Source organism: Sardina pilchardus, chromosome 2 (assembly GCF_963854185.1).
Source record: "Sardina pilchardus chromosome 2, fSarPil1.1, whole genome shotgun sequence".
NCBI lineage: Eukaryota > Metazoa > Chordata > Actinopteri > Clupeiformes > Clupeidae > Sardina > Sardina pilchardus.
In genome coordinates, this window is record NC_084995.1 from 35,082,153 (window position 1) to 35,098,698 (window position 16,546).

The following is a 16,546-nucleotide window of genomic DNA, read 5'->3' on the forward strand; positions in this document are numbered from 1 at the left end:
CCATTGGGATGCTTGGGCCATGTCCATACACGCCATGTTTACGTTTTTTAGGCAAAGAATGTGTTCTCTGCCCTGTAGGCTATTCAGAATTACCCATTGGTGTGTGGTGTATATTTAAGAATCATTTTCTGGTGTAAATAAGTCCACTCTACCACCGATGTTAACTTTTGGAAACACTTCCTCTATCTCTTTCACTCTCTCACACACACACACTCTCTCTCTGTCTCTCTCTCACACACACACTCTCTCTCTCTCTCTCTGTCTCTCTCACACACACACCAACACTCTCTCTGTCTCTCTCTCTCTCACACACACACACACACACACACACGCACACACACGCACACGCACACGCACACAGACACACACACACACACACACGTCTTGTAAATATCCAGTGTATTTTTTCAAAAAAAGCTGTTCCCTCCCACAGCTCCCCTGCATCCTATACCATAAATGGACTTGGATTTAAAAAGGAACAATATGGAAAGAGGCTGACCATGTTTTAGAGGGGAGGAGTTATTTCAAAAGTAGGAGGTGTTCCACATTCACAGCCTTAGTTTTAAATTAAGCTCTGCAAAGAGATTCTCTTAAGTGAATACCACAGAAGTCATCTTTCAATCCCCTAAATAGCCTTGTAGTGAATAATACACATACATTTCACAACATCTGCAACATCAACACATGAACTGGATCTGACACACTTCCTCAGTGATCAACAATGACATATGCTCCATCATTTCATTTTTGTATCGTGCTGGCAGGGTTGTTCAGATTGAGTGATCATATTTTTGCACTGCTTATGAGATAAGCCCTTCTGTAACACTGAAAACAGTCAGCGCGTGCTCTTGAGGAAGTGGTCTGTGACTGGAGAGGTTTCAGATGTGATAGATGTCCTTGCATGGTGACAGAGGGGTGGGGGTGTGAGGTGGCGTGTGTGTGTGTGTTTGTGTGTGTGTGTGTGTGTGGGGGGGGGGGGTCTTTTCTTTTCCTCTTTTTCCCTCCACTTTCCATCCTGACCCCTCCCTCTGTGCAATTGTAACTCTAGACCCTGGGGGAGCCTGGGGAAGCAGACTGGCAATACAAAAAAAAAAAAAAAAAACCCTCCTGCACACTTTCACAACAGCTCCTGCTGCCTCCCTCATTACACATGCATCTTCATTAAGAGTCGCGGAGAGGCAGCCGCCGCCCACCGACCCAGTAGGACACAAAAACAATGTGTTTGGTCTTGGTTTCGTCTGCCATGACCTTTTGATTGCTTGATTTCTGCCCTGGTAACATGTCTGTTAACTAATCATATCTTTCACTTTGGGGGAGATGATCAGTCCAGTTTGAAGGTTGCGTTCTATGCTGAGAGAGGAGAACATCCATGCATGTTGTGCGGAAAAATTGAATCACTTCTTTAAATGTACAAAAACAGACAGGTGATGCTAACACCCCCCAGATTAATTATTGTTGCGCATCGAGAGAGACAATTGCAATTATTTAATTGAAGTGCTCTTGCTACTGCTTGCCAGATTTGATAAGTTTGCTTTATATCTCAGGCACAGAAATTAAAAATAATACAGGTTGAGTTGATGTACAAAAACACTGCGCCTCTTGTCCCCAGCCTGTGGAGGTCAACCCAAGACACCAGCACCAGGACCACAGGAGCAGGAGCAGGAGCAGGCGGTGCCTCTCCATACTGGTTTGGCCCTGGGAGCCACGCAGGGGAGGGGGCCCCAGAGGGAGGCTCCCCTAATCAGCCATGACTCGGGGGCCAGGAAGCCCAGGGGGCCTGCCATCTGTGCCAGACAGCGCATAATTAGCAGGGGGGGGGGGGCGGGGGGGACACACGCAGGTGACCATCCAGAGTTCGGTCCAACAAGAGCGCAAAGGCAAACATGTCACAGGGCCCAGTCATCTGTGGTTTAAAGAACTAATAAGAACAAAGACATCGATTCAGGGAATTAACATGATAAAAAAACAGTCAAAAAAAGGTTGAAATATGGTTTCATGGAGTGTGGCGAGGCAAGTCCCAAATGAAAAGGACACACACAGCAGACATGAAGGTGGTGGGTGATGGAGAGGGGGCACAGAAGACCTAGACATAACAAAATGTGTGGAGTGGAGTGGAATGGTGTGGTGTGGTGCGGAGGCGAGGCAAACAATGCTTCCCCGATTCCTACCACGGTCCACTCCAGTTAGGCCTCTTACACCAGCAGCACGTGCCACCAGCACGAGCTCTCGTCCTGTAGTGGAGCGGAGTGGAGGAGGGGGGAGGGCAAAGGAAGCCAGGGCCAGCTTCCTGAGTCACAATGAAGCAGGAAATACAGAGAACTCTGCTGGACAAACATGATAACCCACATGAAGAGAGAGGTAGGCATAAAGAGAGAGAGAAAGAGAAAAGAGAGAGAGAGAGAAAGAAAGAAAGGAGAGAGGCCTCCCTTTTGAAATCTCATCTCTTGCGACAGAGTTAAGAAAGATAATCCCGAGCTGCCTGTGTTTGCTGTAGACTGAGACTCTCTACACTGTGCTCCCCTCTAGACGCCAGAGCGTTGCCTCACTTCGCTCAAGCCCTCAGTTAGTGGCCACAGAAAAGCCTGCACCGAGCTGATGCAACCATGACTGCGCTTGCCCACTGGAATCGGTTGGTTTCCCGCGTTGGCTACGAAGAGAGATCTGATAACAGGGCGAACGTGAAAAGGACTCCAAGCGCTGAGCCACAGCGCACAACTACAGGCTGAGACAGAACACTGCCCGCATTCCTGTTTTGGCATTCCTGTTTTTCCAGTGGGAGAGACAAAGATCCGAGTGTACCCTGAGGGAACAGGAAGTAATGACATAAACCAGACGACAAAAAAGGAAAAACAACTGTTATTCCTTGTTCCCATGAACTGTGGCCCTCCATGTAATCCAAGACTATTGGCTCTATTACCCTCGGAAAGTATCAGAGAAGACTGCGAAAGACTTTGAGGCTACGTGTAAGATGTTTGCACAAGGCATTTGCACAAAACACGCAAATGGGTGTCAGGTAACATAGGAAGATACTGGACTATTGACTTGGGGAGAAAAGACGGCGCTAAAGCCGTTTGGGTTATACCATTTCTCACAAAACTGGGACGGCATTTCCCTTTTGACTGTTTGAGGAGACGACCGGAAAAGAAAAACCAGGTTAATTAAATCTGTTCTGTAAATTAAAACAGAGGCCTTGTCTTAGTGAGGGTGGCATCAATTCATCAATGGCCTCTAGAGTCTTAAATTCAAAGAATGAAACGAACAGACCCATCACTTGTAGTGTCAGTCTTAACCTGATTTCCTCCACATATCAACCAGCTTGGTACATCTGTTCCAACTCCCTACAGGTAGAGAGAGAGAGAAAAGGTGTGTGTGTGATGCTGCTGAGATGAGAGTATAGACATCATGGCCAACTTGGCTACTGAGCACACTTTCAGTGTGTGACATAAGCTGCTTAAACCTCCTTTCAACTCACACCAACTAGGGACGTGAGCAGCGAGAGTGCCGGTCATTAGATGACGGCCACTCGCAGCTTAGTTTGCGAGCTAGCCACTCTGCTGACCTCTTTTCACCCGGGTAAACTAGAAAACAGGTCATGACCAATCTAGACGCGCTCATACACTCACAGACATTATTATTATTATGTGTTACATGCACCGGTGACATCAGACGTCTGTGTCGCAGGGTACTGTGACCGGAGATGTGCCTATTTTGTCAGCCTCCAGTCAGCGGACATCGAAACAAACTGTATGAAGAATTGCACACGGCTTGGCTACCTTCAGCGAAACACTGAGGCTTCTGCAATGCTTACAATTCGCTTTGGACAACGGCGTCTGCTAAGCTACATAACTATAACCATAACCCATAACCATAACCATGAGGATCGTATCTTACTTCTGTAACTGATCAAGCTCACACACCATACATAAAACATCTTGCTGGGCTCCCTAGCCTACGTGGAAATGTAAACAAATGCAAAACTCTTTTAAAGAGGGCTTTGATGCAGTGATCCAGTTTGGGGCCTAACTGGCGCACTGCAGTGCATGTCCAGCAGCAGCAGCAGCAGCGCTGAGAGGCAGAGCATCTGAGCAACACCAGGAACCACAGATGCGGCCACGGGGTCCCGACTGATTACCATGGTGACAGGCTCGGTTCAGCCCCTCCCTGGTATGAGGTCAGTGTTTCCATGGAAATGGACCAGCTGAGTGGTAATCTGGCCGTGTTTATGCATGGAATAGTTGGTGCGTGTGTGTGTGTGTGTGTGTGCGCACGCGTGTATGCGTGTGTGTGTGTGTGTGTGGGAGGGGGGGGTGGTGGGAGCAGGCATGTCACCGACTTCTCCTTTGAGTGCATTTGCATTTGATAGAGTGCGCGCACACAAACACACACGCACGCACACACACACATACCACGCTCTGCAGATCAAAAAATGAGAGCACACAGCTCAGGATTAGCAGAGAGGCAAAGAGACACACACAGCGCGCGCTAGCGAGCGCGCGAGCGAGATCTGGGTCAGGGTGAATAAACAGGCAGTGCGCCGCCGAGGCAGGGTTGTTTCGGGACCACAGCGGAAAAAAAACCACCAGCGCTGCTCTAAACCAGAGGTGAACAGAACACACGCCGCCCTCCGCATCAGCAAAGCGCTGTGCTATTAAAAGTAGGAAGGGGCGGGAAGGGAAGGGGAAGAGAAGAAAAAAAAAAAAGAGAAAAGATGTGACAAAATCTAGCCCACACGTGATCGATTCCTGCTGCCTGCTCCTTGGAGGAGGCTGGGCTTTGGCAGTGCGTTCGAAAGATAACAGCTCACCCCATAGGCCGAGGGAAGAGAAGTGGGAGGAGAGAACTGCCACTCATCTCCCTGCCCCCGTCCATATGAATAAGGGGGTCCGTCCCCACCCACCCCCCCCCCAAAAAAATCCCCCTCCCCCATCCTTCCTGTCTCCGAGGGCTCGTTACCTTCGCCTGGAGGAGGGACAACGAGAGGCATAAAACATGCATTCATTCTTTTCTCTTTCTTCCCCCGCTCTCTGTGTCTCTCTCTCTCTCATTCTCTTGTTCAGCCTCTCACACAAACACGGCCGCTAGCGCTGCAGTGCTGCAGTGCATCCGTGCATGCGCTCACACACACAAACGGCCCTCCCCTCTCCTGTTCAGCTCCCTTTCATCTCAGAGACACTAGAGGGCCATGGCGGCACCACGGTCAGGTAGTGAGGAAAAAGAGGAAAAAAAACAAACAAACTACATTTTGGCGCCATCCTGTGGTAGAAATAGGAACAACAGAAAATAAGGAATAAAAGATCATTCTTTATTGATTTTGGTTTGAGTGGTGACATATTACCTTCATTTTCGTAAACAGAAATATACGGCCCCAGATGACCGCACTCCGGCCCTTGATTCTCAAAGAACCACAATATTCACTTCTTCACTCCAAAATAAACATTTAATCAAAATTCAGTTTGTGTGCTTGTATTACACCACCCTACACCCGTCCCCGCCCCCCAAAAAAACCACACACATGCTTTACGCCACCTTCAGACACACAAGAGTACAAATGCGGCCAAAGAATAAACACAAACTCTTGCTGTCAGCAGCCTCTGGTTGTGTGTTGTGTTCAGCGTCTAGCTTGAGTCCCTGCTGAACTGGACCCCGGTCGTTCAGAGGAGTCTACTCTGAAGAAGAGTTCAAATGATTTACACCACTCTCACACACACACTGCCCTGACAACAGGCCTTAGACAGGGCTACAAAGATACAGATATGCATGTGTACATGACATTACATTACACAGAGTGTTCTACAAGACATCGATTCGTTGAGGTATCTTCATCTAAAAAAAAAGAAAAGAAAAAAAATCTGACCTTCACTGTCCACTCTGAGCAAGGATGCCATCAATGCTAAACAAAAGACTGCTCCTAAGGGTAGGCGTGCTGAATAGAGGGAGGGATGGAAAAGGGCAGGGAAGGGGGTGGGGGGGGGTAAACACACTGTTCTGATGTTGTTAAGGCCACCCAAGTCTACGTTCCCAGAGCCCAAGGGCACACACACACACACACACACACACTCACTCAGGGACAGGCACTGCAGAGAGGAGATACTGCTTGAGTGGCTGAGTAGAAATCAAATGGGGGGGGGGGGGGGGGGGGGGGGGGGGGGGTTCTGGTGGCGGCGATGGTTAACGTGTGGAATGCATTAACTCTTTCTCTCTCTGGAGGACGAGGTCTCTTCTCACTTCACGCCCAAAGACAAACTGCAAGAGAACACACACACACACAGGTAAGTAAGTAAGCAGCTAAAGCAGTGAGCTACTGTAGGTTGTTGTACAGGTCATCTCTGCATTACACATAAGAACATTCAGATTGCCCCTACTCATGTCTCATGCCTAAACCTAATGGTGACCACCGAGTTACCCAACATTAAACACAGCACGGAGGATCTGCTCTCAGCCAAAGAGGAGGAGAGCAAGCAGAGCCACATGTTAAGCCACTGCTGAGGCTTGCCTCACCAGCCAGTCAAGGTCAAACTGCCCGTTTATGAACTACCACAGGGCTGTGTTCAGATTAATTTCAATGGCCTTGGATCCTGAAGCACTGTTCCCTTCCACCCCCCATCCCACTCCACTCCCTATTTAGCAACAATACAAAAAAAGTGTGTGTTTTTTTTTTTTGGCCTGACATAAGACAGAGAAGAAATGATCTACTGCAGGAGCCCCACATACTTGTTGAAATTGTCATCTTGGAGGTTCAGCACCAGGCTGTCAGCATTCAGGTACACTCTGTTCTGTGATGTGGCCACCTGGACGCCATGAAAGGGAACAACATGGAGGGAAGGAATAGAAGGAGGAAAAAAACGACAGTTCATCAGTCACTCGGCAGACAGCCTAGAATGTTCAGAGAGCAGCTGTATTTGTCTGTTTGCTTGCAGACTTTGAGTACAATTTTGAAAAATGATGACCACAAAACAGGGAACAGAACGAACCAAAAATAAACTAAACAGTGAGCCAAAAAGTTTTAAAACAAATGACTATTATATGCAATTTCAGATACAAGTCAGAAGTCAGTACCGTCTTGGCGATGTTCTGGGCGGCGCGGATCCTTCGCAGTTTCAGGTAACCCGGGTTCTTGGTAACAGCCTCCCCCAGCTGCGGACCAAACACAAACACACGTGGAGACGGCGTGAGCGCCAGTGTGTGCTGCGGCCCTCGGGCCCCTTATGGCCTGCCAGTCACTGCCCTCCGGCCCCATTCCACTCCGAGGCCAGCGCCGGCCTCCCAGAGCGGGCCTATCACTGCAGCCCACAAACATGCAGAGGCCTGCCAGGCAGACCCCCCCCCCCCCCCCCCTTCCCCACACACACCCAAACACAGAGCTCTCTACTGGGCCTTTTAGACACATGGCTTCTCAAATCACTGCAGACAAACGGCTGCTTGTGTAGACAGTATTTACAGGTGATCAGCTGTAGCCATTTCAAATCAAATTAGGGTTTTTTTTTTTTGTTGCACAAATGAATTTCATTTGTCGTGAGATCACAGCATTGGAATGGCATGCAGCTTGTGGATTACCTTAACAATGAACATAGCATGAGGTTTCAATTGATAATTGCTTCAAGGCTGGGTGTTGCTAGCGTGTTAAATGTTGTAAAGGGGAACAGGGGGGGAGAGAGGGAGAGATAGAGACACGGAGGGAGAGCCTGAGCCACAAACACAAAGAGACAAGGACACCAGACACTGACCAGTTTAGCAGCCTCGGCCTCTCCTTCAGCCTGGATGATCTTCTGTCTCTGGTCCTGCTTGGCCTTCTCCACATAGAACTGCGCCCTCTGAGCCTCCTGCTGGGCTACACACACACACACACACACACACACACACACACACACACACACACACACACACACACACACACACACACACACACACACACACACACACTTAAATTAAACACCACGATAAGCAAACAGCAATTTAACTGTGTCTGATTTAAACTACAACAAACTATATGTTCACCACCACACAAACGTTTCTAGAAGGTAAAAGACAGCTGCATGTAACCGAAAAATACAGCTCTGGTAAAAGAGGAGAGACAGCGCCCTCTAGTGGTTCGCACAAAAGCTAGCATCAACATTTCAAAACATGAGGAGCTGACAGTGACACAGTCATTCAAATGATTATTTCAGATCAAATTATTTTTCATTTCCAACAAAAAAGGTTCTAAGGCAGTTTCTCCAGACTGTCATTAACTAAGGATCTGATTCTGCTACACTGGAACTGAGGAGACTTCACTAACATATTTAATAACACCTGAGCTTGCCCTACTATCTCCTGCCAAAATGATTGAGGTGAAATTACATAATCCTAATCTGGGTGTCATAAGAAAAAAAACACAATTTAATCCACAACCAAAATCCCAAATATCTTCAAACTTCTTTCAAGGTCAGTTGACTAAAAGGCTATAAACAAAGCCCTAGAATTCCATTGCAAATCACAACGTACTTCCCTATTTTATTACTTGTTGCCATGCTGCTGTAGGGTGTAGCACTACATGATTGAAATATACACATAGCACTACAACACACTAGGACTAGCCTGGGCGTTATGTCGAATGAACGCGATCAATTAACTTATGCTTTTCATCGCTGTGAAAAAATACTTTACACTTGTGAGACAGCAATGTCGGCAAATTTATGAACATGCTTAACCGAGAGGTTTTACTTATTGATAAACAGCTGAAGTAAGCAGCATGAGTGAAGAAACCATCCAACCAGTAGTCATTTAGGATTGATGAAGTCTATGCTCTCACAGACAGTGCTGTTTTGCATTCATTGATTTGTGAAAAATCTTCAGGCTATATCTATTTGTATGTGCGTTATAAGTAGGGGTGAAACTGTACATAAAAATTGGTTTGTACATCAGTTTGGTTTGTACATCAGTCATGAAGTCACAGTTTTGTTTATTTCCAGTACAGTGAGCCTGTAGGTGCTGCTAACCTAAAAGTCAATACAGGAATAGTATTTTTAAAAGATGTCAAATGTTTTTCACGTTAACTGACTTAACAGCCATATTGTCCGGACTCCGGTACTTATCATGTTTGTGTGGGAACTCGAATTTGAAAAATGCCTACTGTTTACTGTTAACGACTGCATTTGGAATTCAGTACACATCTGTATTGAACCTTAAAAATTTAATAATTAAATAATAACAAAAAGAAAAACAACAAAATAATGCAGATGTATTTTTTTGGCCATATTGCCCAACCCTAGTGCACACCAGAAAGTTTACAAACACCCATCAATTATAGATGAGCCATGATGTTTCCACCAGAAACTCAACACACACACACACACACACGCTCTGCTGGAAGACTCACCAACTTGCTTGGCCTCCACGGCCGCTGTGTACTCTTTGCTGAAGCTCAGCTCTGTGATAGCCACATCATCCAGGATGATGTTGAAGTCCTTGGCTCGCTCGAAGAGCTCGCGGCGGATCAGGAGGGAAACCTGAGGATCACATACACATCATAACAGCACAGTCAGCAGCGTAATCCTGCTGCTAAAGATGGATGCATGTTCCTCTGCACAATGGCTGGGTGTCCACTAAACTCATTCACATCTTGTATGCACATTCATGAGGCAAAGGCACTGCTGATGCTGTAGCCTCAGTATACAATATCTGCCCAAGCTTTCACAACACCCTTCTGTGTATGAGCCGTTTTTTCAGAACATTGTGAATACGTATGGTTATGCTATAAAGGATCTTTCAAATTACAAAGAAAAGTGAGTTACGATAACGTATTACTTTACTCATTATCAATGTAAATCACCTCAGGTGTGCCTGTCTCTCTGAATGGTTCTTATCAGAAAGAGAAGTCCATGTGAATGCTATGTGAGTAACATTAATCCCTGACCCAACTGCTGCTATGCTTTTTCAGACTCTGGACAAACTCCTTTTCGTTCTGTAGCCCTAGCAAGACTTAGCAAAGGTGATATCAATAATTAGTTGATTTATTGGCTGTGGAGTTGTGCTAAGTAGGATGCAAAAAAACAAAACAAAGCAACAACAACAACAACAAAAAAACCTGCAGGTGCACATTTTCTTCAGCCGATTTTTCATGAACAAGTATAACTTAAGCTAAATGGAAACCCAGCTACGCACACACATGACCTGATTAATATTGCAATTCCCTAGGCTACTAGTAGGAAGCAAGGACATAAATCATGGTATTCATGCTTGCTGGTGTATATGACAAAATATACCACCAGAGTGAACACATGGCTGTATACTATTGGCTTGTTCATGAGCAACTGGGAAGTGGGAAAAGTCATACTTAAATAGGTCACGTCATCGTTTATTTACACCATAGTCATGTGATTGTGATGTGAAGCAGTACTACCCAGTTAACTATTGTGTAATTATGTGTTGCTTCTGGCTAGCTAGCCTATGCACATTACCGAGATCGCCGTTTTGCTGTTGTCAAGTGAACACTCTTAATTCATAATTCGGAACCTTTACACCTCCCAGCTACATGAATGCCATATATTGTGCTGATGTGACAAAACAAACTTATTGGTTTGTATAGCCATGTTACTGTCAAATCTATGTATACTGTAGCTTCAAAAGACTAAGTGGAGAGAGTACATACAACAATCTCTGTGGAACTATTCCACATCAGTGCAAGTGACATGCATTAAAGGGACACTTCACCGATTAGCATTCTGCTTTGTATCTTTAGAAAACCAGTCATGTTTTTGAATGGTCGTGCTTCATTCCCTCAGTTTGCCTTGAGATGGGAGAAATATGGATTTCAATGAAACCCATGAATAGGACTTCCTGCTTGATGATTTTTACATCATTGAAAGCAGGAAGTCCAACATCGAAATCCATATTTCTCCCATCTCAAGGCAAACTGAGGGAATGATGCACGACCATTCAAAAACATGACTGGTTTTCTAAAGATACAACGCTTAATGCTAATTGGTGAAGTGTCCCTTTAAGTACTATAAACATTTACGTCGTCCTTGCCGCAGCCTCCACGGATCACGGCTGATGCGCCCTGGCACGTACCTGCGATCTCTGCGTGATGAGCTGGGATGCGTTGAACTTGGCCACCACACTCTTGAGCACCTCGTTGACGATGGAGGGCAGCACGCGCTCGTCGTAGTCCTTGCCCAGGTGCTGGTACAGGAACGGCAGGTTGGAGGCCAGCGGCCGGGACAGCACACGCAGCGAGATGTTCACCATCTGCAGGTCTACGCACGAGAGAGAGAGAGAGCGGCCACGTGAGGAACCGCCACCAGAGGCTACTGACCCACAAAGTGTATGTGGACTGCCACATCGACAAGAGACGTGGTTTATAAATCAATCAATCAATCAATCAATCAATCAATCAATAAGTCACACAAGCTCGTCCCCATGTCTAGCATTCAGTGTGCATAGCTGGCAGAAGAAATAAGGACGTGTCATTTTCTTACTTTTTTTCTCTCAAAAAATATCATGAAAAAACTGAGAAGGTACAGGGTATAGAAAGCACAACAAGCAAAAAAGGGTATTGATAGGCCAAAGCATACACACACAATGTGCCCTTTCACAAACCACGCCTGAGGGCGAGAGCTGATTAGTGTTCCCTCCCCTCATGCCTGGGGGCAATCCAATCCTCTTTAGTCCCCAGGCCGATTGGCATGGCCTCCTAGTGTGGTATATGCGGTCCAAGACAAACACTGGCTGTCTGTCTATATTCAGTACTCAATCTCTGCCTCTGCTGATGCTACTGCCACTGCTAAACACAGCGCCATGCAAATGGCCTCCTGTACATACGCCTGTGCGTATATGTGAGAGATACATATTACAGTGCGTGTACAGGTGTGAAGTATTGAGGTTGAAATTAGAGTTAAATGTTAACCATTAGACCAGCAACATACCCAATCATAGGTCTTCCTATAGGCCTTTGATGAAGGCAAAAATGCAAACAGAACGGTGAAAAATAAATAAATAAAGGAAATAAATGAATGAACAAAGAACAAACATTCTCTCATTTTGCCAACACATGCAAACACAATGAATCCTGTGGCTGAATAGCTCCACCTCTAGCTTTTTCTACCTATATTATCTCAACCTCATTCATTATTTATGTGGTTCTAAGACATCTCTGCCTCAAAGAGAAACTAATAGTCCACTCCAAAAGCTTTATTTATTCATGAAATAGGCCCTAATTTGAATGCTGGGCAAAAAGCCATAATGTCATAATTTTGCTAATTTGCTATTAGGAGGTACAGTAAAATAAAGATGTTTTGGTTTAACTATTAAATTATTAACCATTTCTTAGTTGATCAATGTTGGAGAGTGACTGAGTCAGAGAATGTGTGTGCGTGTGTGTGTGTGTGTGTGTGTGTGTGTGTGTGTGTGCGTGTGTGTGTGTGTGTGTGTGTTTAACAGGTGATGCTTTGGGTCTTCACTTGGCATGACTCACAGAATTTGTCTTTGTCTAAAGCCGCGTTTCCAAATGCGTGTTCGGGGTAAAACCTAGGAGGCGGGAACTTTTCCAGGAACCTGCTTTCACACAGTCCTCTCCGTCCTTTGCGTTTCCATTAGAATTGGAGGACCCTGGTCGAACTCGCCAGCCTCTGGAAGTTTGTTACAGGACATTGCTTCACGATTGCGGCACTAATTAGATTAACTAAAATTGCATAGCAGCTGCAGCAATATCCCCACACTGACACACCTTTGTCTTTATTATCTTTTACTTACATGCAGAGACAGTAACTTAAACATTCTCACTCCCTAAATTAGTCTATCCTCCTAATTTTTTGTGATGTCCAAGTCCCATGTTACGGTTTCTTCCACACATGCAGTGAATGATTTGGATGAGACAACAGGTAACTTGCCTGTCTTCAGCTTAAATCGCAATTCTAACCAAAGCCTATTTTTAGCCGACATTCGTTCATCCAGTGTTAGCTACCACAACTCAATAAGCTAACAGCATGACTTGTAATGCATTCAGCTATAACTGAAATCTGCCAGGCTGGGTTTTAAAGAAATGTGCTTGTCGTCTTCCACTCATACATTGTTTACACCTCGAGTTCTTTCAGGGCCGCACTGAAGTACCTACCCCAGGGCAGGTACTCCGTTTAGCCCTGTAGAAGTTCCCGGAACGTCGCGTTACCAGGCCATTTCCTTAATGGAGACGCGAACCAAACGTTCCGAAAATCAAGTTCTAGGTGCGGTAATGAAAAGGCACCTTAACATTACCCACTGCTTTGTGTACCTTAACGCGATCTCCATCCACACATTTGCTATTCGGTATCAGTTGTCTGAAGTTTGTGTCTGTGCCCAACTTAATAGCAAGACTGACAAGAGACACTTGACTCCTAGTACACAGATTCTAGCGCTCTAGAATATCACTGCTACTGAGAATGAGCTCAACTTTTCAAAAATATCTGCTGCGAGACTATGCCTAAATGTCAAAACATACCTTTGCTTCCTGTTAGGGAAGAAATCTTCCTAGGTCTCGCTCTGATGTCATAGATGATGGGGTACTGAAACCAAGGAATCCTGTTAAATCAAATACAAACATATTAGAGGAATCACAATACATGGCTTAATTCAACCCATAGCTGTAGATAGATCTCTACAGTAATTTCCCACATATAAGCCACATTGTGTATAAGCCGCAGGACAGTCTTTTATGCAAGTTAAAAGAAACAAAACCATATTAACACCATATTAACTTCCCCCCTGTACTAACCTCATAGCTGAAGAAATTCTGCAAAATCAATGTATAAGCCGCGGCTAATAGTCGGGAAATTACGGTATAGGGTTCTTATTCAACCTAATAAGACAGATTTAGTAACTACAGGGCAGTATTAGCATATGTGGCTTAAAGCAACACTAAAGAGTTTATTGTACCTTAAAATAATGTTTCCAAAATAATTTCAGTGATTCATTAAAGCTGCCGTCGACTAGCCTGACTCTCGCCAGACCCTTGTAGTTCCGCCATGCTCCACCACAAGCGTTTCACTGAGCTCCACACAAGGGTCTGGGCTCGAAGGCAATGCAAACTCCTTCAAGGGAGCAAAAAATAATGAACCAATCAGGATCACCAGAGGGGATTTCATAAATGTGACGTAGTGCCGAAGTGACTTGTCTGATTCAAACAACAATGGCGGCACGCAGCGAGGAGTCTTGTGCTGACATTGATTCTGCTATTTCAACCGTTTTGTTGAATCTATCGAGTATTCATTCTTTAGAAGATGAGCAGATGAATGGTTTTGAAGGCATTTATTGGTGGCAAGGATGTTTTCACTCTTCTTCCGACCGGGTTTGGCAAGAGCTTGAAGTAGCCTAGCACATCATTCAAGATAACGGACAAGTGGTTTATCAAATCACATGCAAGGATTTTTTTACAAGGCCCCGCCTTCAGAAATACATCTCCTATCGAGAAGTCCCAGATCCTTGTGTGAAGCTCAGCAAACTACAAGGGTCTGGCGAGAGTCAGGTTAGTCGTCGACAGCATTTTTTAGTAATATTAGCTTGAACTGTCATGGGATTCTGGAGGTAGAATATTAAATTGGCTGTTGAAGAAAAATCCCAAATTCTCTAGCTCCCTCTAAAGCCTGTAATCGTGCTTGCAAAAATCGAGCACTCCCTATTTTGTTTAAGCAATCACGTTAGGGGGGAGGAATCGCTACCTGTCAGTCACAGCTTGTGCACACACTGCTATCCAGCCACTGCTACTCTGCTGCTCACGTGCACAACCACGTCTCCAGAGGGGGATAGGTTTGGGGGCAGTTTGGAGCTTGGTAGAGGTTGGTGGAGGGACCTGAAAGTTGTATCAGTTTGAATTTTCCGACTTTAGACTCGGAATTTTGAAGGCTTGCCGACGGCAGCTTTAATTCGTTACAGGGTGAACAGCAATTCTGCATTCATTTCGCAGCCCTATATCGTCTATAACCGCACTATGTACAGTGCCCTCCAAAAGTATTGGAACACATGCTTAAAGTTAAATATAAAATCATCTTTTGGAAATGTATCTTAATGCCTTAAATGAAACAATGAGGAACTATTCAATGTTTAAGGACATTAATTTTCTTTGTGAATGAATAATGTATTGTAAATAAATAAATGTTTTCCTTAAAATACAGGGGGTCATAAGTATTGGAACGCCCATGTTAAATTCCCATAGATGACTTTTATTTTTATTTTTTAAAGGCCAGTTATTTCATGGATCCAGGACACTATGCACCCTGATAGAGTCCCCTTGGCCTTTGGAATTCAAATAACCCCATGTCAACACTATACCCTTAACATACTAAGAGTTTGGCATGCTTTATGTCAGTTATTAGCTGTTAGCTAATTAGCTGGTTTCATTCTCATTGAGCTCAATGCAATTCAAACCAGCTAATTAGCTAACAGCTAATAACTGACATAAAGCATGCCAAACTCTTAGTATGTTGGGTATAGTGTTGACATGGGGTTATTTTAATTCCAAAGGCCAAGGGGACTTTATCAGGGTGCATAGTGTCCTGGAAAAAATTGCAGGGCAGACAACACCCACCACTCATTAAAAGAATCAATTTGTACCTGCCTGATGCCTTTAAATAAACCCATGCGTGCATTTGTATCACAAACAAGTCACAGACATCATTGAGCCATACCTCAAGTGGAGACCCTCAGCCAGGACTGTATCCATCTGCATCCCCCCAATGCGGTTAAAGACGATGGCTCTCTGCCCTCCTTCCACTTGGGGAAAACACAGTTCAAATACCATCAGGATATATGCCCACATTTAAAAGTCATTCAAGAGCAGTTAAAGACCTGCACTTAGTGACTGGATTACTGATCACTGCCACAAGGAAAGCTAACACCATGTACCTGTGTACGTCGCCTCTTTGACAACAGTAGCCAGGACTCCTGCTCCAACGATCAGTTTCATGGCAGTGCGTGCTCCTTTGGGACCGCCAGCCATTCGGCCAGCTATCTGCCAGAGCTGCTGAAGCAAACCCTGAGGGACCAACACACAGAGAGTGTCAAGACTTACACAAATCAAAACTATTTGTATTACGACTACACCTTGTCAAAATCTCAAGTGCAGATAAATCTGTCCACTAAAAAAAATCTGCACCATCTATACATAGAGACGTACCACATTAAGGGATGTTGATTCAGAGATCTATTACGATACTTTTGTCCATGACACATGATCATTCTCTTAACATCAAATATTAATACATATGGTTGAGTTGTGACAGTTAATTTCTCAGTCTAATAATTCTGACGTTCCTGAGATTCTCCACACTTGTTGTGTGTTAAGAATCTCAGGAACGTCTGAATTCTTAACACACAACAAGTGTACAGAAAGGGTATAATGTGGAGTGCCATATAGTTCCATTGTTAATTTGTTTTATTGCGGAGACAGTGCCAGTTATTGCAAAAAAAAGGTGCAGAGAAGAAAAACACCACCTGTCTCCTATTTACTTGCATTCTATGCTGGCCTTATAGTGATTTTTGTGGTAGAAATATCAGAAAGTGCTCCATATCGGCAAGCATACACAAATGTAGGCCTACA

At 44.9% G+C, this 16,546-nt stretch overlaps 1 protein-coding gene across 2 annotated transcripts in view; it reads right to left on the reverse strand.

Moving 5' to 3' along the window:
* Nucleotides 1-5,281: 5,281 nt before the first annotated feature.
* Nucleotides 5,282-16,546, reverse strand: part of phb2a (prohibitin 2a) — a 108,273-nt gene continuing 97,008 nt past the window's right edge. Inside the window, exons 2-10 of one of the 2 annotated variants that reach the window (XM_062528624.1) lie at nt 15,853-15,980; nt 15,636-15,720; nt 13,454-13,533; nt 11,050-11,234; nt 9,356-9,485; nt 7,725-7,828; nt 7,057-7,134; nt 6,712-6,788; nt 5,282-6,243 (exon numbers count right to left, since the gene is read on the reverse strand). In XM_062528624.1, the coding sequence (XP_062384608.1) occupies nt 6,222-6,243; nt 6,712-6,788; nt 7,057-7,134; nt 7,725-7,828; nt 9,356-9,485; nt 11,050-11,234; nt 13,454-13,533; nt 15,636-15,720; nt 15,853-15,946 (855 nt within the window). In that variant the 5' untranslated portion in view covers nt 15,947-15,980 and the 3' untranslated portion in view covers nt 5,282-6,221. Of the gene's footprint in view, nt 6,244-6,711; nt 6,789-7,056; nt 7,135-7,724; nt 7,829-9,355; nt 9,486-11,049; nt 11,235-13,453; nt 13,534-15,635; nt 15,721-15,852; nt 15,983-16,546 lie in introns of both variants that reach the window. The other variant, XM_062528617.1, reaches the window with a different exon arrangement.